At 36.1% G+C, this 25931-nt stretch overlaps 1 protein-coding gene across 1 annotated transcript in view; it reads right to left on the bottom strand.

Annotated features, from left to right (window-relative positions):
• LOC121099750 (rho GTPase-activating protein 7-like) overlaps positions 1 to 23611 on the bottom strand; it is a 199141-nt gene extending 175530 nt beyond the window's left edge. The window contains exons 1-2 of the mRNA XM_040643173.1: positions 23445 to 23611; positions 8189 to 9333 (exon numbers count right to left, since the gene is read on the bottom strand). Coding sequence (XP_040499107.1) covers positions 8189 to 9208 — 1020 coding nt within the window. The 5' untranslated portion in view covers positions 9209 to 9333; positions 23445 to 23611. The remainder of the gene's footprint in view (positions 1 to 8188; positions 9334 to 23444) is intronic.
• Between the last annotated feature and the right edge of the window lie 2320 nt (positions 23612 to 25931).

The following is a 25931-nucleotide window of genomic DNA, read 5'->3' as shown; positions in this document are numbered from 1 at the left end:
GCTGGTGATGGGTGGTGGGGAGGGCACGTATTGCATGGTGCACTGGGTGTTATATGCAACTAATGAATCATCGAACTTTACATCAAAAACCAGGGATGTACTGTATGGTGACTAACATAATATAATAAAAAAAATTTAAAAAAAAAAGAAAATCAAGGTCAGACCAAGCTATTCATTTTCTAGACCAAATAATAATGCTATTTCCACTTTGTTTTTAAGCCTCTGGGTTAACTTTTAATGTCTATAAAAACCTTGAATGTATATACAATCCTTTTCAAGTTCCGGTGGCTCAAAAAATAGAACCCCAAATCAAAGAGTTTCATGAATCACTAGTTTTATTCCTGTGCCAATGTAGAAACAGAACTGAAAAAAAGAATAAAAGTATGTTTTCCTATTTGTTTATGTTACCTTTGAAAATTGTAAGGTTATCTCTAAAGTAGCACTATACTTTTCTTGACAGAACATTATCTGTGGAATAGAGATCTTGTTGGCAGGAGGGATAAGTACTTTACTTCTAAGAACACGAGCCAGAAAGTGAATAGGGTCTGTTGGCATCACTGCAGTTAGTGCCCAGATAACAGAGGCAGGGCCCTGTTCTGTAGGCTATGTTAGTTATCCCAACTTTTGTGGATATTGGCATTTCTTCGAGGGAGGCAGCCAAAACCTATGGTGGTTTTGTTGGTATTAAAAGATTAATCAGCTGGTCCTGGTTTATAGTAACAGAAATCCATGAGGAAGAAACTAAATCAGTTACACCATTATGATAGCCTCTAATGCGCAACTGGCTCTGAAATAGCCATTAATTATTTAAAATAACATCATAAACGTGTATTAATTCTTGTTCCAATAAAAGCTAATGTTGAGTCATGTGAATTTATTAATGATCTTGTTACTAATAATGTAAATTTGCAGTTTGGGTCCAAGTCACTGCTTGGATCAGAGGCCCATCACACATCATAACTACTTTAAAAAAAAAAAATCTGGAACAAGAAACATCCAGATCTAATTGCTCTCATTCAGTGTGTATTTTTCTGCCTTAGAGGCACCTGGCAGCAAATCTCCCTACTTTATGTGGTTTTCATGATATAAATTACAAAGAAATTTACTATTGTCTGACACCTTCTAAACAAATCCCTTAATCTCTCCTACTCATTTGTCTTTCAATCTCTTACTCTATTTTTCCTGTCATTTCCCCTCCACTCCACCCCCAACTTCCTCAGAATGACATAAACCAGAAAAGTTGGAGAATTTCTGAACCAGTGGCTTCCCAACCTTTTTGATCATGTGCTCCTCAGTGACCATGTGTATGTTATTTACTTATAAACTGTAACATATATACTTTTGTATTAATATATTATATATCTTTTAAAAATGTATATAAAATTAAAGGATACATTAAAAATCAATGTGAATGGATATTCTAATAGTTTCCTTCTCTACACTTACTCTTGCCCATTCCTCTCTGGAAATAACTGAGTAGCTTCTAAATAACATTAACCCCTCAGATTTCTCTGTGGTGGAATATTTACAATGAATTAGTTGTTTTGAGACCAGCAGTAATAATAATCAAACTTGAAGGCTGCCTCAGAGACCCAGATTTTACATAGTCCTTTTCTCCCTCTTCCATCATGCTCTGGTTTAGCATGGAACCAGCAGGGAGCACAGATAGGAGATTATGGTACAAAGCATGGGATATCTGGTTTCTAATGTGGTTTGTATGGCTCCAATTCTGCATTTTTATAAGTGGGCTGTAGGCACCTGATTTTGTCTTCTGAAAATAAATCCTTTACCATGACAGGACTGTTCATTCATTCAAACACTTATGAATAGAGGTCTAAGCCCGGGGCTGAATGATACAGATAAATATTTGAAATGCTACAGACACAAAACTGCCCCCACCAAGCTTATGCTTTAGTTAGCAGTGGTGCGATCGAATGATTTTGTAGTAAACGTTATAAAAGAGAGGCGTCTTCTATGAGTGAAGACTGAATCAAGCAACTAATTTGGCTGAGCAAAGTCCCCCCAGGGAAACTATTTGAGGATCTTGAAATAGAAGCTCAATGGGGGCTTCACCTTCAGCCTGGTGGAGATACAGCCCCGGAGGGCTAGCTCTACTCAGTGGAGTTCCTCAAAGGAACTGATAATAACAATAATTTATCTCCACCTGCTCTATAATCACTGGACTCAAATTCATGTTCCTTGTCCCCTTGTTAAACTCCTGCTGGTGATAACCACAACTGCATCATGCTGAAATAGGATCTGATTCCAGCCTGCCACAAATCCACTTCTTGTCAAGGACTTTATTGTTGCTTTCCCTTGCAATTGACTGGGGCTTCTCTTGGTATCCTGTCATAGCTTGTCCTTCTCTCCGTTCCTCTTTCTCTTTCTCCTTTCCTTCTCCTCCTCTTCCTGTGCCCCACCGCTTCTCTCTTTCTCTCACACTACTGTCACCTCCCTGTGACGCTAGCCTTACATGTTAGTCAAACAGAAGTCTTACTTGGTAACTCCAGCAGTGTTTCAGGGACTATATGCTTCACAATGTAAGGAACTGCTATCTGGCTCGCAGTGGTGTACCAGATACGTGGAATAGGGCTTGAGATATTGAAAATGCTCAATATTTGTTACTGATTGGTTTTATCAGACACTATATCTGGTTTATCTTTTATCATATAATTGAATGTGGGTTGGTTTGGGGTTGGTTTTTTTGGGTTTTGGTTTTTTTTTTTTTTTTTTTTTTTTTTTTTTTTGTATTTCTACATGGTTTTAGGGGAATCATGTTTATTAGGAGGCAATATATTTGAGCCCCAAATATCTGCAAATATGTTTTTGGCTTTCTAGTTGTTTATAAGGCAAAAGCCAGTTTAAATGGCATGAAATAATTTGATGGATTTCAGTGGCCTAACAACACACAATGAGCTATTAGTGAAGTTACCAGATGTACCTGGGACACTAACCCAGTTAAAATATGGCTGGGAAGACCTAACGTTATTGATCTACATGCCAGCTTTCCATTGGGTAATGACTTCTCTGCCAGCCCTAATCCTTGACCTAGGGAAACAAAGTTTGAAAACAATGCAATCTATTCAACAAGACTGTGTCTTTAAAACTCGTGTGAACTTAGTGTAAAATCATACTGTTATTATGAATCTATCTGCAACGCTATATATATATATATATATATATATATATATATGTACACATATATATATATACACACACACACACTTTTCTTGCTTTCTACTCCTTCCTTCCTTGTCAAATGATACTAGGCTTATTAACAAACTCTAATTCTCCCACTAGTCCTTGCTTTCACTCAACATATCTTAAGGCCTTAGCTTAACTATCCTTTCGTTTTTTATTTCTTAGACAATTTTTTCCTTCCCTTTTAAATTCTTCCAGCTGGCTTCCTATCTTTGTCCATTCTATCTTTTGCATAATTTACTATGTTCTTTATGTCACGCATTGGTCAATGACAGCCTCCTCATGCTACAAGGCTCCCACATAAGCATTCAGGAGACAGAAAAAAACAAGAAGGTCATAGAAGGAATGAGAAAGTCATTTTAAGTATGAGTGTACTTTTCCTGAATTTATACATATTTTAGAGATAGGGTAAGGAGAAAATACTTGATTTTATCAGTTATTTCTAATTAATGTATTACATTTGTCCAGAGATAAAGTACAGTATATACAATATAATGTTTTGCTTCTGGGAAGTTTTCCATTAAAAAAGATACAGCATTTGGTCAGCATCACTTCGAATTGTTTCTTTTTTCTTTTCTTTTTTTTTTATAATTTTTATTTTGTTATATTAGTCACCATACAGTACATCCCCAGTTTTTGATGCAATGTTCCATGATTCATTATTTGCGTATAACACCCAGTGCACCATGCAATATGTGCCCTCCTTAATACCCATCACCGGTCTATCCCAATCCCCCACCCCCCTCCCCTCTGAAGCCCTCAGTTTGTTTCCCAGAGTCCACAGTCTCTCATGGTTCATTGTTTCTTAACACAGAAAGTGTGAAATAAATCAAGTATTTATAGAAAATACCACAGGACATATAGCAGCCTGTTTATTCCTTTCACGACATGCCATCATATACTGGAATAGATTTATGGTACGGTGTTGTTCTTCAACATATTTAATGTTATGAGTTATACTTCATTATAAAATTTCTCCTTCTTTGATAATAGAATTTATAGCAGACACCTGCTTATCCAGAATACAGACTCCATTTCTCGGCCCTTATTGTTAAGTGTGGCCATGCAACTAAATTCTAGCACATGAAATATGAGGGAAAAAGAAGTGTGTCCCTTCTGGATTCTGCCTTTACACAGGAGTGTGTCCAACCCTGCACTCTCTCCTCTTCCCACTGACTTGACTACCGATAAGTGATCAAGGTGGTAGAGCAGTTAGATCAAAGGAACCTGGGGCTTTGAAAACATATAGGCTACATATTGGCCCAGAACTATTTATATTCAATTATTATGTGTATGTGAGAAAAAAGATATTGTTTAAGTCATTTTTATGCTGGTTTTCTACAACGGCAGTCAAAACTATAGCATAAATGACAGAGTTTAGTTTATGGTTGGAATGTGAGATTTTTGTTCGAATGTGGAATTAGGTGTCTTCTCAAGGTTCAGATCATTTTTGCTTGATATTTTGGAGTTTATATTGCTTTGTAATATGGTTTATGTTTTATGTGAGCAAATAAAAACATGTTCATACATTTATATAACTATCATGGTTATGCAAAACTTTGGGAACTATTTAAATAGTCTCTAGAGAAGACTGAATTTTGAACTCTCTTTAATTAGCTAACCACCATCAAGAACAAATACACTAGTTCTTTAAAAAAGTCTAACCTCAAGTCTTTCCCTACATATTTTCCATCTTCACATCTCATTTGGTTTAAAGAGACCACTTCTTAGACGGACTCCCTCCTCCAGATTTCTGTGGAATTTGTCTCTGAGAATTGCTCTTAACCAGCTGCCTTACCCCAAAGACCCACCCACGCTCTATAAGCGCTGGTTATATGCCATGCGACCTTCTGACTCATTTGCTCACGTCTGTTCCTAATCTACTTGGTTTTCCTTCGATTTCAGTGGCTTCAATTTAATGACGTATTTCATCATATTTAGGAGAATTATTAGCTTAGAAGATTCATATTTATATATACACAAATGCAGTCCTCTCTACTTGAGACTCTTCATAAATATATGTGTAGCTATCCTTGATGGCCAGAAATAATGCTGGAAAACAACAAAAAATACATCATGCAAAATAATGAATGCCTGCCAAGATTTATAGGTTTCAAGGAATGATAATGTGTATCTAAAGTACAATGATATGTCTAGTACAATGCTATTCCAGTACATTCCGAGGATCACTCTTAGAAGCTCTACTTTAGTCTTCTTTTTTTTTAAGTCTTAGACTCTTGATTATATCCTGCCCCCCCCCCAAAAAAAACATGCTTATAAATTCAGTGAAGGATTTGGTTCACTCATATGACCGTCAGATAATAAGCTGATTAAAGTTCTCTCACTAAAATTTTATTAGCTTATATTCTACTTCACCTTTACATGCATTAATCTTAAAGCTATCACCATGGCTGACAAATAGTTTTACAGCTATAGACAATTAAGCAAATTCTTTTCGGCATCTGGTACCTAACACCTTAGACATGAAAATGTGGTTTGTGTGTCTTCCCCAAAAGGCTTATCTGTTTTAAATGACATTCACTGGCATTAGGAATGGAACAGTTGTTTGGAACTCTTGTCAATATTTTGAAAAACTTTATAAATACCCTGTCTCCATTTCATAGAAGTGATGACAATCATAACTATATAAGGGGTCATTTTGTGCCATGAAGAAAATGCTCCAAATAGTTTATGTATCTAATATTATTTTGTTTTTGTACTTCTGTTCATTGTATGAATTACACCCATAATCCTACCACCTTTTATAAAAATTATATAGGATAAAAGGTGAAAATCCCCTGCTTCTACACTTTCAATTCAATTCTTTCAAAGTAACTGCTATTAACAATTTTATGCCTATTTAGCCAGAATTTGCATAGTCTTATTTAATCATACAGAGAGATTTATACCTATGTCCCTATTTATATCTATATACACATTTTGTCCTATAAGGTTGGTATGTGCTATACATAGTGGTCTGCTACTGCCTCTTCCACATACACTCATGAGCATTATTCAGTTAATGCACACAGACCTCACTGTATCTTTTTAATGGCTACATGGCATTCCAACTATATATATATATATGGCAATGATTAAACATTCTTTATTGATGGCAATTCAGGTTGTTTCTTTTTTTGTCAGTAACATATAATATAATGATGAAAACCTCTGCCCAAATATTTTCATGAATTTGTTTTACTATTTTTTTTGGTTAAGTTCTAAAATGGCTAATTGCCAATTCAAAGGTTATTTTAATATTCATTTAGTACAAAAGAGAATAGAAATTCCTACAGACTTTGATTATAGAAGTTTCTCCCATAATCATACCTTTCCAGAGTAAATCTTAAACTTGAAATTGTGCATTTAATCTGTTTATTACAAAGCATCCCGAATGAGCTGTAGAGTCAAAGCCAATATTCCACCAGACAATGCCATAACACTTTAGAATGATGACATGCTTAAAATAGAATATTTAAGTTAGAACTTGTAAATAGGTTATAATTACAGCTCTCATAATGTAGCCATGCTATAGTGACATGTCCAAGAGCAAATTCTTTCCAGCATTCTTAGTATTGATATAAATGTCCAAGTGGTGAGCATATGTTTCTGGAATGTTTAATGTTTCTGTCGGCAGTTGGGCAGGGTTTGTCTTATTTTAGAGGAGCTATGTCATAGGTCAGTTAATAATTTCTTATGTCATTATTGCATTCCCAACAGATTTGATAGGATAAATGGACATTTCTGAAAAAGTGACCAGAGCATGCCAATCATGACAACTTTATGGAACATTAATATTTTAACACAATATATAAGGAAGGACGAGCTTGCCAGAAGCACAGAATGCTCTGTTGTCATATAATCTGAGCACACTGATCTTTGTTGTCAAGTCTTTGACTTCATTTAAACTAACTTATGACACGTTACTGATCCAGTTTGTTAGCAAAACCAGTGTATGGAAACCAGACTTTTTTTTTTTTTAACCGCAAAGAGAGTTAGAGATTGTTTTTTTCCTCATTGTAGATAGCCCCAGTTGAACAGAACTAGGACCACTGGTTTTGTGTTAGGAGGATTGCAATTAAGGGCTAATATTATATCAAAAGAAGGGGAAGGATGTTGTCCAATCTGCAGGGAGTTTTCAATGCCAATGACCATGTTGGATTTATAGAAGAAATTATATTTGTACTTATATCAGGATTGTAAAGCACTACATTGTTGGAAGAATTTGGAGAAAATCCTAAAGATAAGACAAACTTTGGCCAAGAATCTACTAGCTAAGCCATGCTTCTTGTAACTCCAATCTTTGCTTCTCTCACTTGGAAACTTCTTAGGGGAATCTGGCACCTACAGGATTAGTCAAAGGGGCCTTGGCATCAAAAATAATTTCAGTTATTGGCTCTTTTTGGTGAAGAGTTAAAGAAAAGTTGATACATCTATTGATGGCAGATGTGCCAGAGTATTATTTAAAATAGCATCAGCATATTTGGGGGGTAGGGGATAGTAATGCCTTTGTAAATGTAAAGGGGTCTTTTTTCACGTTATGCATAGCCCTTTATGATAAAAATACTTTTTAAAGGGAAAAAGTAATAAACTCAAATAATTGACATTAAATGAAGAAAATACCATGACTTTCTTTCTTTCTAAAAACTAGAGAACACTCATCAGACAGGCCTTGACCTATGAGCTATCTGGTGGCTATTTAATTCCAATTAAAGAAAGTGAAACCAATTCTGCCTTCAACACAATTCCAGAATACAATGTTCACAAACTATTATAAATTCTGTTAGTGAGATGAATCGGTTATTACGATATTTTAATTTTTACAGATTTTGATGGTTTCTCCAAGAAGACACTTTGAGTTACGCAGCTACACTATAGGGCAAAAGAAACACTCACGCATCTCTTTAATCCGAGCAAAATAATAAGGGACGGCAACAAGGATATTTATGAAATCCCCAAAGCCAGATGATTGGTGCGTGTGTCTTACCTTTCTTTTGCGAAGCCTGACTGGGTTATCTGCGGGCTCCTGGGTGGCCAGAGTTTCCTTTAAGTGTATGCACTGCATGCTATCTCCTGAGTTGACCTTTGGGAGACTTTTGTTTTGAGGTTCTGAGAAAGCACTCTTCTCTAGGCCATTTTCAGCTGACATTCCATTAGGGCAGGAAGGAGGCTGCAGAAGGCAGCTTCCAGAATCTGTTTTTAATAACGGCAGCCCTCTGTCCGTGCAAGGAAGGGCCGAGAACTCATCCTGTACTGCGCTGCAGGTGTTTCTTTCATGTTCATCTTTAGGGAAGTCAAGCTTCCTCCGTTGCTGAGCAATTACAGCAGAATTAAGCAATTGCTTCTCGGGCACGATATCTTTCACATTCGAAGAGTCACATGCATTTATTTTATTAGATGCATCTTTTATTTCACTTAAGCTGATATCATTACAAAGCTCCAGGCTTTTACTTACAATGCCTACAACTTTTTTCTCCCCCCTTTCTTCGACCAGTGCTAAGTCAGCTCCATCAGCCATTCCCCAGGAGTGACTCTGGTGACCTTCCATGACGGGCAGTGTCTTTACTGAGGAGCCTGCTCCTCTGTTGCTATGTTGGTCTGATATTTTTTGTCCTTGGGTAGCAAAAATCTGTTTATCATCTGTAACATATGGATCGGAATCGGTATCCTCATCAGAAACATGCACTAGTGTTTCTGTGCTAGCCTCTAGAGAAAGAAACTGATCTTCACCTTCGTGGCTGTCATTTTCATCCACCTCCTTTGAAATGTGACCCATTGGCCTCCCGGGAAAGTCTCTCAGCTCTGAACCATGGCAGCAGTCTGGTAATGAAACACACCTCTCTTTACGATCCGCATTTAAAGTTGCATCTTTTTCCATACTTGCCTGCAAGCTGTCAGCTACTAGTCCATGATGACATGCTGGGTTATAATCATCAGAATTAAAAGGCTGTCCCATCCATTGGGTCACATGTTCTTCCCAGCTTCTCTTTCTGATAGCTACAGACATGTCATCGTAGTTTAACAACAGATAGAGAGATACGTTCCGAATGAGACTAGAGGAGATGGAACTTGATGAAAGATGACTTCATATGCACTGATTGAAGATGAGAGTGAGTTTTGTCATTTCCCCACCTATTAAAAAATTTTAAAAAATATATGTAGTTCAGGATCATCATTCTCGATCAAAATATATCTTGGAAAAGACACCATTTAATCTGTGCTATGAAATATTAAGTAAGAGATCTTATAAAGTTTCTATTTAATAGTTTTAATGATGTTACTTCTTTAAGAAGTAGCCTAATATTGGAACAAAATTTCACATTTAATATTTCTAGTCAAAAAACAATGACAACACTTTAAAAGCAGCTGGACTAATTGCCCTACTAATGAATGAAGATATAAGTATGGAATGTTCGAAACTCCCTTAAGAACATATTTGCACTGCAGTACTTAAAAATACACCAGAAGAAACTCGTTGCTCTGGCTTCCATGCTTTCGTGCTTTATTTTTGTGAACACAAGTTCTTACAGAAATCTATTTGCTGTTTGGTTTGAATTGCAGCAAAGGCCACCAGGGAACTGTTCATGCACAGTTTGAGCCATAGAGACAGCACGTGCAATGTGTTAGTTTGTGAAAGAGCTAACACAGATCCCAAACTCTCAGAATGTATTTACTCCAGGGAGTGAGTAAGAAGCATGGAATAATCTAGTTTAGCTCCTATTAACACGTAATTCATAAGAAAGTGTTACACAGACCATTGGCCATGCCTTAGGATAAATACATTTACACACATGCTGTCACTGTTTCTACTTGCTAGCAAGCTCATTTTGTTGAAGCTGAGAGACCTTATATAAGTTGCCCAAGGTCATACATCCCGGAAGTACGCCCCATTCAAACTAGGCCCTGGTTCTAACTTAGATAGCCAACAAACTTTACTGTCTCCATGGAATGAGATCCTACCTGTGCCCCTTCCCTCCACCTAGCTTTAGTATGTATAAAATCTAAACTCCTCCGGCAGGAATACAGTGAACCAAAAAGAAGATGTGAGCATGATAAAACAACTGGGACAATTCCTCAGAAATTTCAGTCGCATTCTTTTTGGCTTCTAAGGAGTTTAGTTTGTATACTGCTATCAGAATTTGGCCATAAAAATGTAAGTAAACCAGAAAACCAGGCCTAAGATAAGGCAGAATATAAACACATTCCAGGTAGTCTTCCCCTTTTTGCCTTGAATTATTCAAACCCTTAGTACAAGGAAACAAATTATACCAACATAAACTGAACTTTACAAAAATAACTAATCCAAATGTTGTTCCATAATGAAACCAAATTATTAGACCATAAAAGAAAAATCCCATTAAAAAGAGCAGACATTTCTAGTTTTTCCTCCACACAAGAACTTTCAGCACATAACATGGATTGGCTTATTGACTTCGGCCATAAACAAGATTAACTGCTGTGCTGGTTTGGGGTCACTTCAGTCTATTGAAAAGGATTCTGAGTCCCTACCAAAAATTTCAAGCTATTCTGACTAAGCACTTGCCAAAAAGGTAAATATTCCCATTCTGTGAAGACCAGTGGAGTTAAGGAATGTACTAGAATTTGGTAACCTAGCCTGACCAAATATCTTTCTGGATACTATCGGGTTCCCTCAAAGGTCTGTGACCATTTGAAAATGGTCAGCCTGCACATTTTCCATGTTGGCATTCATTTTGCACTCAAAAGAAAATATAAAGTCCCCGAATTCCATGCATAAGTCATTATAGTGTGGGAGGCTACGGAAAGTGGAAAAAACGCATAGATGCAGGCCAGAAAATTTCTGCTTTCATGGGCAAATTTGGGTTGTAATAGGGCGGTTCTGTTTTAGATGCTTTCTTTTCTTTATTTTTATCCAGTGTAGAGACAGCAGGCTAACTTAAGAAATGCCAAGTGGTATTACTGTGTCATTCCTAAGCCACATTTACATTTAAGTTGAGACTAAATTCTCGATTCATTTCTTTTACTAAAAAGAAATTGAGTTTTGTTAACTCCTTGGGGGACAGATTACATAAAAGTTTTACCCTCAGGACCTTACCATAATATTAATTTATTTCACTCAACCTTGGCAAATAGATAAGTGTTTTTATAATGTCAAAGGAAGACAGTTCAACAAGTTCTGAAGCCATCTAGTTGCTAAGAGACATTGTAAATTAGGTAGATTGAGCACATGAAAGCATTAACTCCGTCTGTCCTGCTCATCTAGGTTCTTTGGACATTTCCAAACCATTCCTGTGAATGTATAGTGTCTATATTTTCAAAGACATAGAATTTCCTAATTATCCTTATGATCATCATCTCTACATTTTTGGTGCTCATTCCATATCCTGTGGTCTGATAGATTTTTTAAAAATCTTCTCTCTCCAAACTTTGTTATTCACACTTCCCATTGAAATTCTGTTTATAAAATCTATAGTTAAAATCTGTCTCCATGATCTAAAGCCTGAACAGAAAAGTATTGAGAAGAAGGAGTACTTGATTATTGTCAGTCGCATCTGAGCATATTGGCCTCATTTTCTAAATCATCTGAATTGACTAGAATCCATCCTATAAGTTATAGATGTCTTTGTAAAAGACCTGATATTTCCCTATCAGTCTCCTCACCAGATTGCTCTCCTTAAAATTATATTTTTAGCTACCGACTATCTATTTTGCAAATTTCAACGAAATTATATTTCATTGGTAATCCTTTTTGTGCATTTCCATTCAGAATGAGCTCAGCTGCTGAGGATTTGGATGAAGGATCTGGAAAAGTGTAGGTCATTGCAGGGTGTTGATTTTATGAAGTGAATTTCCATGGGGATTTTTCACTTCTTAAATGCATGTGTTCAAACACCGCTATATTAATATTACAAGAGACTCTATGTACCTCTAATGTTGTAACAATTCTGGAAAATGTTTGTAAAATGTCCAAATTTGCTTTTTGTGATATTAGTACATAAGATGTTTAGACATGAATTAATTTCAAACATATTATTTGAGTTAATTTTGTAACACCACTCCTTAACATAAGCATTTTATGCCATGCAGTATTCTAAACTTAATTGAAATTAAACATTATTATACTAAATGACAACAGCAATTGGAGACATTCTAGTTTGAGAATCACTGGCCTATATCTCATATCAAATGATCACGCTCTCCTTTTCACCTGCTTCTGAAATAAATGCATACTATGTATTTTGGCCTGGCAATTGTCCTTAGAGAAGAAGATTCCGATAATAATCACCATTGCTTATTCTACAGCCTGGGAGAATACGATGCAAATAAAGCACTTATTGCTGAAATCAAGGGGCAGTAATGAAGAACTGACAGAAATGCTGCCTGGCCAAGATCAATTCTTCAATACTTGTTTATTTGGTGCCCAGGGGGCCACAGATACTCTGCTAAACATTGGTAGTATAAACCTAAATAATATATTCCACCTTTCCTAAAGGAGCTTACAATTTTATGGGAGAAACTCATGCAGAGAAAAAATAAGTCTTCTCATGGCCACAAATACCATGTAAAGTTTAACATAAAGCAGAGGGTCATTAGCTTCCCCTTCCTTCCTCCCTCCCTTCCTTCCTACTTTTTCTTTTTTTTTTCCTTTCCTTTCCTTTCCTTTCCTTTCCTTTCCTTTCCTTTCCTTTCCTTTCCTTTCCTTTCCTTTCCTTCCTCTCTCCCTCCCTTCCTCCATTCCTTCTTTTTTCAATAGTGAGTGGTGTGGGATGACAGAAATGTTAGGTAGGGCTTCCAGAGGAGAAAAACCCTAAACGAGGCCCTCTGTGGTAAATTTTCTGCCTCCACAACATCCAGATCAAATGGGAGCTAAGTTCAGAGTTTCACTGTTCTAGAATCACCTCTTTGGGAGAGAAAGCAGAGGCAACAATAAACTCCAGAGAATTACTAACAATTTGAAAACCCATTTGACACCCTGGAGGGGAACCACATTTCTCAGGTGCATTCAGAGAAAATCGAGGGGAGAGATTTAGAAAAAAATTTTTTTTCAGAAAATTTCACAGACCCGTCTTCAGATTCAAGGGAATCTGTGGACTACGCAGTAATACAAGAAATAAAAATAGATCACACAAAGAAACATTATTGTGAAATTTCAGAACTTTAGAGGTTAGCAAATGAATATAAATGTTATCAGAGAAAGAGAGAAAAGAGGTTATATATTATGCATTGGGAATCTCAATGTTACTGGATTTCTTAATAGCAAATTTGGAAACAAGACAGGCAAATATATCTTCAAAATTCTGATGGGAACTTATTTCTACCTTAAAATTATATGAGGAGCCTTAAAAATTTCCTCCTCTTCTCAAGAAGCTACTGGAGGGATAGTTCCTCCCAAATAAGAGAATACATAAAATGGAAAAGACATGGTAACAAGGGAGTCAGAAACTCAACAAGAAGACCAGGGAATGGGATTTCCAGGATGAAATTTATGTAGCAGGCCTAGCAGGCAATCATTTCACATAAATCCTGAAGTTCTCTACGAGAGATGTCTCTAAGGAAAAAACCATGGAAATAATGAGAGGAATTTATAATAAAGTCAGACAATTTAGGTGGAAGAATTAGGATTATTTACATAGAAAACTAAAAATCAGTTATTACCTCCAGGAAACACAGGGTTTTAAAAGAAAGGAAATATAATCATAGTACACTACCTGGCTTAGCTGTGAATTTTTTGTGCAGCAAAATAATGCAAACAGCAAATACTGACTTAATAAAAAAAATTATGAAAGCAACTATTTTTGAAGTATAAAATGTTTGTACGGGATGGGATTAGGGATGCTGGGAAGAACAGTCTCAGAGAACTGACTCTTCATTTTCCATAACAGGAATTTAACAGATAATGTCTAAAATGGGAAAAAATATAGTATAATCATATTGTTTAGAAATATGAAGGTAATAGGAATAACAGCTAAATAGGAATAACAGCTAAAAACAATTTAAATTGTTATAATTCTATAATATAATTTGCTTGAGACAAAGAAAAATTTCTGAATCTCAGAAGCATGTTAAATAATAATCTAAATTTAATCTAAATTTTAATATATTCCAGAGCAGTAATCTTAAAATTGAGTTGATATGTAAATATGTCTACATTTCCTCTTTATATGTCCAATAGGACCCAACTATTCCCTGTATTCCCTTCAGCCCTTGCCATACCACCGCCTCATAGGTACAAATGTATCTTCCTCCTTCCATTAGCACAATAAAGGTGCCAGTTTGGTTATTTATTTGGGGCCAATAATGTCATGCAGTTTTCCATAAGATTCCTTGGTGATTTTTTTAATGGCCTTTTTCCTCCCCCAAGCCTTTTAAGAACTCCTGCAAGTCAGGACAAATATTCTTAGTAATCCTCTTAGCCATAGCCTTCTAAAATGTTACCTGACCAGAGGTTTTAAGATACAGAAAATAAGATGTAAATAACCTTAATTGAGTAAATGCATTATTTTGCAACTTCTCCTGGACACCTCATCATAGTACTTAGAAAGATGGCAACTTTTCTCATTCAACCCCTTAAACCCTTAAATGTGGGTATCTCATTTTATCCTTTCAGAAGACAAATGACATACATAGACATACATATGCATACACATAGACAAATAAAAAATTTAAAATATATGTATACACACCACACACACACACACACACACACACACACATGATTGGCTTCCAGGTTGTTTTTAAACACCTTCATACAGATTCTACGTATTTAATAGAAGGGAAAATAAAAACATAATAGTAGTGACAGTTTCTCTTTATTTTTCTCTTTCCTTAGGTGGCCTCAGTTGCTTTGGTTTCCCTTAGGATCTTTCTTCTTAATTACCCACCCATGTTAAATTTCTAGATCATGTTTTCCTTCTACAACTGCTTTAAAGCATATCTATGTATAATATCTACCACATAGCATATTCTCAGTCACTGTGAGGAAGAAGAAAAGATACGGGGAAAATAACCTCCTTTTAATTACAAGTGGTTTCAACTCTCTAAAATGCACTCTTACAAGAATAAAGAATGCATCTAACTGAGAAAAGAACATTTCTACGTTGACCCATTTTGTTGCTAATTTGATAAATCAGTGAAATGGAGAGACTGGGAATCTGAACATCCTATCATGATTTGAGATCTTCATGTGTCTTAGCCTACTCTCAGGGAGTCGCATTTGCAAACAGAAAGGGCCCCCAAACCACTTATGAACTGAATTAGCTAGAACAGAAGGAAGAACATAGACACGACCACAACTTAATACAGTTCTTCAAACGTGTGCTCACTAGTTTCAAAGTGAATCTTCATTACAGTGAGCATTTGCAGGGGCCAGAATGAAATTCATTTTCTTGATGGTGCTGTCAAAGAACAAATTATCTAGCAGACCAAATTGCGCACATTTGGGCATCTTTCCGCTGCTCCCCAGCTCAGTGATAACATGAAGAGGAACGCTTTTCATTGCCAAACTGATGTTTCATATACAAGATGCTCAGGAGCAGTGAGAAGGCGTAGGCAGATAGGACTTTTCCTAATTCCTTTATGTACATGCATGAACAAATAGCCAAAAAAGATAACACACTTTTAAAAAAGCATTTCTATGAGTCTAGTCAAGGGTCAGAGTAGCCAACTTTTAGTAAAAGATAATTGGTGCTTTTCCTTTAAAATATTCATGGTGTCTAATCCAAATCAGACAGGGTTAGAAATAGACTGTGGGAGAAAGAGACCTTTAATAATATGATGCATGAATTTATCTCCATATGATTTCATCTTTCTTTGGTAGCAATCTGCATCCTAATTCTTCACAAATTCATTACCCATCTACTTTCGCATATTTTGTCAGATGTTAGAATTTACTTATTATGCCTCATTAGCTGTCTGTGGAAAACAAACTTTTGAAATTCTTTATTGGTAAATTGGTGAAGCTTAAAATATATATGAAATAGCTTTCATGTATTTAGGCTGTCTGGATATAAAAAAATTAGTAACTTAAAGAATATACCACCCATAATGAACTAAATCCTTGGAATAAGCAGTATATAACCTTTCCCAAAAGAGACACCAAGCTTCCATCATTTTTGGTCTTTAGAAAAAAAAAAAGGAAGAAGTAGGTACCTGAATTAAAAATATTCTTTTAATATTTATCTATTTTTATGTATATCACAACTTTACTGAACTTCGAAATTTTCTTCTTATACTTCACTTTCAGAGTCAAAGATTCCAGGAATTAAGTAAATGTGAAAATGAACTGTGTCAGTTTGCTAGAAGTCAGCTCCTCATAAAAAAGCAGGTTTCTAAAATTGTAAAAATTATTATTCGTGTGGCGCCCAATTTTTCCCTTCAGCTTCCTGCTATGTAATGCAGCCTCAGTAATTTCTAATTTTTTTTTTTTTTTTTTTTTTTTTTTTTTTTTTTTTTTTTTTTTTTGCAGGGAGGAGCCCAGATATTAGCAATGTTTGACTTATTACCACTTCACAGCTCAGGTCAGCCAGCTCTGCAGAGTCTCTTAACATTTTCTAAGTCACCCACATGTAATTTGAGGAAATCTTGGAATACTTCATATTTGCCTGAGGTCACTAAGACCTTTTGGGGGTCAACTGGTTTCCAAAAGATCCCCAAATTCATACAGTCATGGGGAACAATATTGCATCATGGATACATGCACTAATTTCTGGGTATGTGTATTTGCTTTGGGCTTCCCTATTCTATTTTTTAGAAGTACACGGTTTTCTCAATGATAGTGTTCCATCCTAGGCAGAATCCTTTGAGCATTTAGAACTACACTGTATCTTAGATATTTCTGCAAATAAATTCATTAATAATTAACCATTTGGGTTTTTGCCTTCACATCTGTTTTTCTACAAAACCCCTTATAACCAAAGAAAAGTACTGCCTTTGCTCTAAACTTGTTTCAGCTGAAATTTTTCGTGTAATAGGAAATAGCTTAGAGTTAAATTTTCATCGAGAGCTTGCTTGCTTTTTTTTTTTTTTTTGAATGGCAAAGAAGCATTTCTATTCCACAAGAGACACGGATTATAATGCTTTATCACCAGCATGGTGAGATGTGTCTTTGCTTTAAGTGGCCCCTTTCTATTTTTAGCTTTCCTATCATTTCTAAGAACCCTCTAACGGTAGACACAGTAATCACTAACTGCAAATAAGAGATACGGCTACATCCACACAGGTGCTTGGATTGCTAGGTGCCAACAGGATACTGAGATTTCGCTCATTCAAGTAAGTACAACTTTCACTGAAATTGGGAACATGAAATCACTGGGAACTTAGCTACTTCTATTAGGTCAGTATCTTACCAGGGATGCCTCTAACATCAACTTGTCTGCTGTGCTTAATATCTATAATTCTCATCTTATTTCGTCATCTACCTATGTACAGTTGAGCCTGTTTTTATTACCAAGTATTCCTCTATATACCCAACTAGCAGAAGGCACCCTGAAACCTTTTGATGATGAAGATAATAGTAACAGTAACGAAGGACTTCCATTTACTAAGCATTTACTGTGGGTCAGGCATTGCACTTACACTATCTCCCTTGGTAATAGTACTCACAAATACTCCATGGAGTAGTTGCTATCACTATCTCATAGGGAGGAATTCTGGCAGGACTTAGTAACTAGCTCAAGGTCAAATCCCTACTGCTGGACAAAAGTTATCATCTCCATTTTTTGTGAAGGTAAGATGCCTGTTAAAGAACCACTGTTTTATTCCTGGTGATTTGGATTAGTTACCTAAGTTTTGTTTTCCTCAGTTTTCTCACCTCTGTAATGGGAATAATGAAAAGCTGTTGAGGGGAAAATCATAATGTTAAGCTAAAATAATAATACTAAGCTAGTGATACCCTTAGAACATTTAATCCATTGCATATTGTGAGAATTCACTAGATGTTCAGGGACATGCTGCTGCTGCTGCTGGGGATGCTGCTGCCCCTGATGACAACGAAGATTCCTCTAATTTTTGAGTGATCTTAACCCAGAATCCATGGCTGAGTAGGAAAATGCAACTATCCCTCACATGCCCATGTTGTTTCAATATAGATGTGAGCAATTTGACCAAAATGTGAAACACCATGAGTCTTTCTTCCTTCCTTGACTAATTGACCTAAGCTTTTTTGAACAAAGATTTGTTTGTTATACTGTGTGCAAAGCAATTTGCCCATATAAAATCTCATGTAATGCTCAAAATGACCCAGTGATATAACTGTTTTCGTTATTTTCTTCACTGTATCAATAAAAAGCAGAAGTTCAAAGTAGTTATGGGGCGTGCTTCAAATGACAGAACATCAAGTGGCGAAGATGCAAATCAGAGCCAGTTTTTGGACTCTGCCCATGAGCTTTTCAGTTCACCACCCTATTTAAGTTGTGGAAAATTCACTAGTGCTCTGCTGTCACTGGCTTCATGTTAACTTTTAATTTTAAACTATTTCTGGATGGATGCTCATCCTTCCTTCTGGTTTTTAATGAATCTGTAATGTCATCTTATGAGAATGTTGTTAACCTTTGGCCTCAGGTTCTGATGATTCTTGACAACCTCTTATTCTCTTTTCCCTGTAAAAATTATTCTATCATCACAGGATGTCTGGAAAATTAAAAAAAAAAAAGTCCCACAATGCCCACTCTTTATCACCAGTTTTGCTTTCCTTTCTCTCCTCTTTCTCTCTGATTTATTCCACAAACATTTATTGACAAACAGGTATGGACAGCATCTGACATGCTAGGCTATGTTAATTGCTGAGAATAAAAAGAAATATTAATTGAATTTCTAAACTTACTCTGATCTATCTATCAGATACTTCTTTCTATCTCATTTCCATTATAGGACTGATTTTCTCTTTGAAGTATTTGAATTGTATTGCTAAAACACTTTGCTAATCCAGTCTAATACAAAACAACCTTTTTAAACATTAGCTGGTACAATAATTTTTTCTACCCATCTATCTTAAATAATGAGCACATTCATATGTACACGGTTTACATTGCCTTCCCACTTTTTTTGCATGGGAGTCCTTATTTAATCTTTTCAAGTTGACTTACATACTGTGTAATCTACTGAATAAAATCAACAATCTCTTTTTAACTAGGTCTCGAGGTCCACACTTCACCTTTATTCTGTTTAATTTCATTAAAACTAAGTCCATCTATTTCTCATACTCTATGAACTGACCAGCAATTTAATGCCAAAATAGAACCATGGAAGTAAATGTTGCATCCCTATATCCACACCAAAGTCAGTCGGGAGTTGGACTTCTTTCCAAACTTGTTTGGTTTAAGTTGTGGACATAAGGCACTTATCACTCACATGGGGAGAGAAGGTACAACAGTCATGCCAACTCCTTCAAATCTGGGGGTTTTTACTTTTCTCTCATCCTCTTTAAATTCTCATGTACAATTACTGACATTTCTCTATTTTCATCATAAAATTCTCTGATCCAGATCTAGGCCAACTCTTTGGAAATTTGTTGTACTCTAATGATTTCTACAGAAAGATTCTTATTGTAAGATCATACACGCATTCATTCATTCTCCAAGAAGAAACAAGCTCAAAACAAAGGATGAACTTAGAATGTCCCAAATGTAGACTTGTTTAAAGCCTACAAGACCCAATCTCTATGAGTGAGATTAAACCTTGCCCATAGTCTTTATAGTGAGGTGTATGGTATGGGCAGGTTTAAGGGTGGTCAGAAAAATCCTCCTTTTAAATTATAAGATCCTTAAGAAAAAAAAATAAAATGATGTATTCTCTTTTGCTAGGCTCTCTAGTAACCATGCAGTCAGTTATATAGGCTACTGCTTTCCTCCATTGATTCCTCATTCCAATAGTGTGTAGGATGGAGACACTGAAAGCGTTGAACAGTGCATCTTTTAAGTGTAATAACATCAGGAAATTCAATCTGGTTCATAAAAATGGGGGAAAAAGGATCATGACACACATTCTGTCTAAGAAATGGCATGCGCTAGAATGACATAGATTAGTTTTATGAGAAAGGTTCTTGCCTTGGAAAGGGCAGTGTTCAGCCTGCATGGCAACATACACTGTCATATATGAAGTATGATACAGCTGAAGCAGCCAACTCTCTCCTTTTACACTGCGCCAGTCATTTATTTATATACTGCAAGAAATTCTATATTCTACAACTGAAGGACTTTGTAGAAGGCTCAGAGTAGATATATGAACCAATTAAAGGATTGAAAATAAGCTGTACAAGGGAAGATGAAAGGAATTGGCTTTATTTGGCCCACAAATGTATACTTCTGTTTTCTTATGTCCATTTAGGTTTTCCATATTTCCACTGAGGAAAAACCCATAAAACTGGAAATAGGCTATAGCAGTAGAGCTGTAGGTTAGATAAAAGAAAGAATGTCTGGGTACATGAGATCCTTAAACCGATTCTGATGTGGGGTAGTAAAATCTGTGAATGTTGCTGGTTGAGACAGATTGGTTATGATACCATTTGAATATGAGGATAGCAGACAAGCTCCTTTTTAGCCCTACATTTTTAAGAAACATCAGTTTAAAGTTAATTTAATTATTAGCCCATGCATTGATTTTCTTGGCATAAACATGAAATATAACAAAACCGTCACCAATGAGTTACTCCATTGAAGTGTTTGTTGAAGGCATAAGAAAACTTTTACATCTGAGAAAATTTCATCAGTTAGGTGAATTTGGTTCTTTTCTTAAAACCATGATTCCCCCCCCCCCATACTGTACGTGGGTGGCAGCTTTGAGCCTTTCTTGTTTTTTAAAGAGGTACTACAGTTTTGTCTGAAAGTAGCCTTCTACTGGACATATTCATACTTCATTCTGCATAATTATTATTTGAGACCAAGATGATGTACATATAAGGATCTCTGAATTATGAAGTGGCATTCCACTGTCATCTCTTCAACTAGCTAGCGGTGTGACCTTGGATAGGTCCCTTTCGAATCATTCCTCAGCTCTCTTGTGGCAACCTCAGGACAGTGTTTGAAGAAGTGATCTCTTATGTTCTTTCCTTCCTTGAAATTCTTTTCAGGGATTTTATTAAATCATAATTCAGATAAGCCAGAATTTTATTTTTCACATGCTGAACAATCAATTTTTAATCTCATTTAAAAATTTTAACACATCTTAAATTGTTAGTGAATGGTTAAAATACATCTAGGTAACTTATTCTAGCATAGAATCCAATAGTAAGTTAGCTAATACAACAAATGGTTACCTTGTACTGTGTAAAAGTTTAGAATTAAAACACTTGATTTCTTATGATTCAACTGTCAAACAGCTCTCATCTTTCATTTATTATGTTTTGTGTTCATCTAACTGATTTGGAAATATACATGAATATCTATTCCCTTCACATACCATTCTACTTTGCTTCTATAAAATAATTATTTTCATTTTTAAATCTTCAGAAATATGAATGCAACAGTATGTTAGGCATTATAAGTCCATTTTATTTCAGTCATTGCTAGATTTCTTTCTTCATATATTGCACATTTCGAGATTTAAGATACCTTAAAGAGATTATAGCCCAGTGGAAATCTAATTTTATGATTCTATGAATTATGAATACATGACTGGTTTTTCATTGATTGCAGTGATTTCCGGTTGCCTTAAAATAATAATACTGAATGTCGCTGTCATTGAGATTTACTTCAATTCCTCAGAAATGTTCACACAAATATGACCTGAGCAGGGAATCCAAGAAAGTTAATACAAACTAAATCCAATTCTAATATTTAAATTTTTGAAAGATTAAATACTATTTAGGATAGAAATAATTTTTGAAGTTTCATGTGTTTACTTTTTTTTTTTTTTTAATGAAACCTTTAAGCTGTACATTAGCAGCCTGCACTGTGGTTGAAACTGGTTTGGGGAAATTCTGAGGAGTCCAGTCTTCATATTTTACGTGACACACAGAATAGTCTTTGGAGATTCATTATTAAGAAAAGTCACTCTGGTGCTATCTACTCTCCCTGTTGGCAAAGGAAGGGGAGATCAAAAGAAATCCTTTACACCTCACACTTTAGTGTGAGAATATGTATTTGTTTTGTATTATGCCATGGAATAGGAAACCTGGTCATATTCATAAAAAAGTTAAGATAAAAAAAGGGATTAAAATAAAATCTTAGTTTATGGAGGAAAATGGTAAACCCTCTCTGGAGCCTATTTTAGAATTGACATTGTGCTAAAACAATTTGGCAGTTTTCTCCTCCCTAAACATTTTCCACTTCTAAATTTCATAGCTTAGCTCCCAAACGTAGGAAACCACCACTGAGTGAAGAAGGTAACATTTCTGTCAAACTTTCTGCCTCCTCAAAGACCGCCTCAAAATACAAAGACAGAGCGTCTTACCTAGACAACAAGCAGCTGAAACGCCCAGGCATGACACTGTTCAACACTCAGGCTAGGAGAGAAGTCCGTCCCCGTGAGTTCCTCCAAAATATAAGTTCACATTTCATGGCTGAGATCATGGCTCTATTCTAAGCAGTTTTACGCAGAGTGTGATTCTCACGAAAACACCCTCTGCAGCTGGAGGGAGCCTTGGCTAAAGCCGGAGTCTGTCGAGGCGTTCCTAGTGACTTCTGTCCACTCAATTCAGACTGATGTCTTGCGAAAGGGGCCTCCACAAGCAGGCCCAGATTGCCTGGGAAGCATTTCCTGCCTCTGAGCAGTGCATGTGAGAAAGAGTGCACGAAGCAGAGGGAGGGGGGCAGAGCAGAGCCCGCCTGGGCGATTTAGGAGTTCTGATTTTACACAGAACCGAAGGGAGTTTGTCAAAGCTCTCGAGGTGATTAGCTGAAGAGTCATAAAGTCGTAGAGCTTTCTCTATCCCACACTGCTGATGAATTCAAAAAAAAAAAAAAAAAGAAAGAAAAGAAAAGAAAGGAAAGAAAACAGTTTTCTCCCTCCTCTACAGCTTTCCCACTCTATTAAATGTATATGCACAACATCATCAAAACACCTTTGCCGTTCTCCTGTCAAAAGATCTCTTACGAAAGCAAGATGAATTTAGAGTTTTAAAACTGTCATCCCCTAAATAGGAAAACTTTTTTTGGTTCTTTTACACTACTTACAATTTAAAATGCTGCAGCCCTATATCCTGTACCTGAGAGGATCTGTGAGTAAAATCCCAAGAAGCCAGTAAATAGAATGTGGTCTTCAAATCTCTCCCATCCCAGGAATCCTTCACAGAATTAAAGTAGGTCGTGTCATGGCACATGCAGCGTTACCTCCAGGCAGAATCCTCCAGTCACACAAACGCAGTGCTGGGAAAGCCGAAGACAGACTCCATCTTGATCCTATTACAGTCTTGCTGACATTAACCACTTGCAACGTCTTCCATCTAGCATGACAGGGTCCCTGAATCACATCTCCAAAGCAGCTCACGGTATCTGCATCCTTTGTCCGACACAAATTTTGTGAACTATCATCTGTTTATCTTTTCTGCTTTCTTGTGCCTCCACTGAATGACTTCCTCCTAGCTGCTCCAGGCTGGGAACTTGGACTACCATTTGGTTTTGATTAAAACCAGACAGCCAACTCTGGAGAATTTAGGGAATAAGCTAATGGAAACTGCAAGTATGGCTTTAATTAGTGCATCAATTAATAATAGATGTTAGCTTGTCTTATAATAAGATGACACAAATATCAACACAGAGGAAGCCCAAGTCCTTTCAGGAAAGAAGTTATACCAATTCTCATTCCTTTATGACCCAGAATTCTCCTTAGGGAAAGTGGAAGGAAAGAAGAGGGATGTGGCCTTGGGACATCCAGGTTGTGGAGAGGCCAGCGGAGCAGCTTTGTTGTTTATACCAGAGAAACAGGAAACAGTATCTTTGAGTTTAATTATCTTGCTTGGGTGAAATTGCTCTGTAATGTCTCCCTTCTACTTTATTTACAATCAGTGGATTCTCTTGCTGTTTATGACTTAAGCATTTTTTTTCTGTGACTGGCGATTAGATTAATCTGATTATTGGGTATGCGCAGCTTACAAATTCCTAGGGATTTCCCATAATGGGAGTTACAAGAACAATTCTAATTTCAATATGATAAATGAGTAACATAGAGACAGCTACAAGAAATACGAAATTTTTTAGTCCTAAGATCCACTCTGTACATCTCTGACATTGTAAGTAGTTTGCATTGTTCGCTTTTATTTTCAGTTGGGTTTAGTTTTTATAAAGACTGACAGATACTTGGATATCACAATGGCCATCTTTTTAGTATCCCCAGAGAATACTGGGTAAGTGGTAACTCAAAGAAGTATGATATGATAGCTGCTATTTCTTTTCTTATTGGATAATTAAAATCTCTCAAAATTCATGCAAAGCATGGACTACGAGGGAGAAATAGGAAATGGCAAGATTTACATATTGTATGTGAATTTGAAGGTGAGAAGCATTCAAACCAAAACATGTGGGCAGAAGTAAGTTTTAAAAGTTTATATCAAAACATCTCTGATTAACAAATGAGCACTTAGATTCCTTTAATTTAAACTTCAAACATACGGCAAGAAGGAAGTCCATACTCTCCTAAATCCTTTGAAGAGCTACTATATTCATATTGATTGAAAATACTTCCACTGAAACCATGCCCATTTAATCTTCCCAATAATCTTTGAATGTGCTCTTATTTTTACTTTAAAAATAAAGCGCTAGAAGTTTGTGGAATTATTTTTCTCAATCACATGAGGGCAAGTGGGGGACCAGGTCCACACCAGAACTCAGATTTTCTAATTCTCGATTTTGTGTCTTCTCCCCTCCCTCTGAGAGTTCCACTGCCTCGCTTGACTCACACTTAACTGCTGTGCGAAATTGGGAAGACTTCTTCAACTTTCCGAGTTTCAGATTCCCCTTTAAAAATAGGGACAACTCCACATAACTCACAGATTAGAACGCAGGATTAGCTTTATATACACATATATTTATAAATTTATATTTATTTCCCTTAGGAAAACACTGGAGCAGAATGGAATGAGAACTGATGTAAGTTCTTTCCTAAAATAACTTGTTTATCTCTATCTCTATCTCTGCCCCTAGTCCTCTGGTCTTCTTGTAGATAGTAAGTGCTCAATAAATATTAGCTCACTGCTAATTCTCCTTAGCTAGATTCTCCTCATGAGTACTGTAATCTCTCCTTATACAATCTAGCCTTGTTCCTATTTATATTGGCCTGAGGCAACAACAAACCCTATTCACATACATTTATAAATGCCTTTATAAATATCTAGACACTCCTAATACTAATTTTCTCCTTAATGTTCTCTTCTCTAAACAAGTAAGACTTCATGCTTTATTCTATTATTAGAAAGATAACTTCCCAAATCTTTAATCACTCTTACTTATTTTTCATCCTTCAGTTGCCTGACTCCAAAAAATCTCAGTACTTATATTCTCATAAAGACTTAACCAAATATGAGTATGAAGATAAATAATGAGATAATTTCCTAAATATTTAACATGGTGTCAGGCACATAGAAGGGGTCCAAAGTATTTGTCCCCTTCTCCTTTCTACATGTAAATCTAAATACATCACTCCCTTAAATGTTTGCTTCTTACTCTATGCTAGATAAACTAATAAAATATGGCATAGAGGCAGTTAGAAAGCTGAAAGTAGAGTATCAAGATAGGAGTCTGGTTCCAAAACTAACAACCATAAGGACCCCATGCAAGTTACTTAAGCTGTGTAAGCCTCAGTTTTAGCCTCTGGATCTAAAG

This window comes from Ursus maritimus, unplaced genomic scaffold (genome assembly GCF_017311325.1).
Source record: "Ursus maritimus isolate PB19 unplaced genomic scaffold, ASM1731132v1 scaffold_28, whole genome shotgun sequence".
Taxonomy (NCBI): Eukaryota; Metazoa; Chordata; class Mammalia; order Carnivora; family Ursidae; genus Ursus; species Ursus maritimus.
Note: the sequence above shows the minus strand (reverse complement) of the source record. Positions and strands in the feature narration are given on the sequence as shown.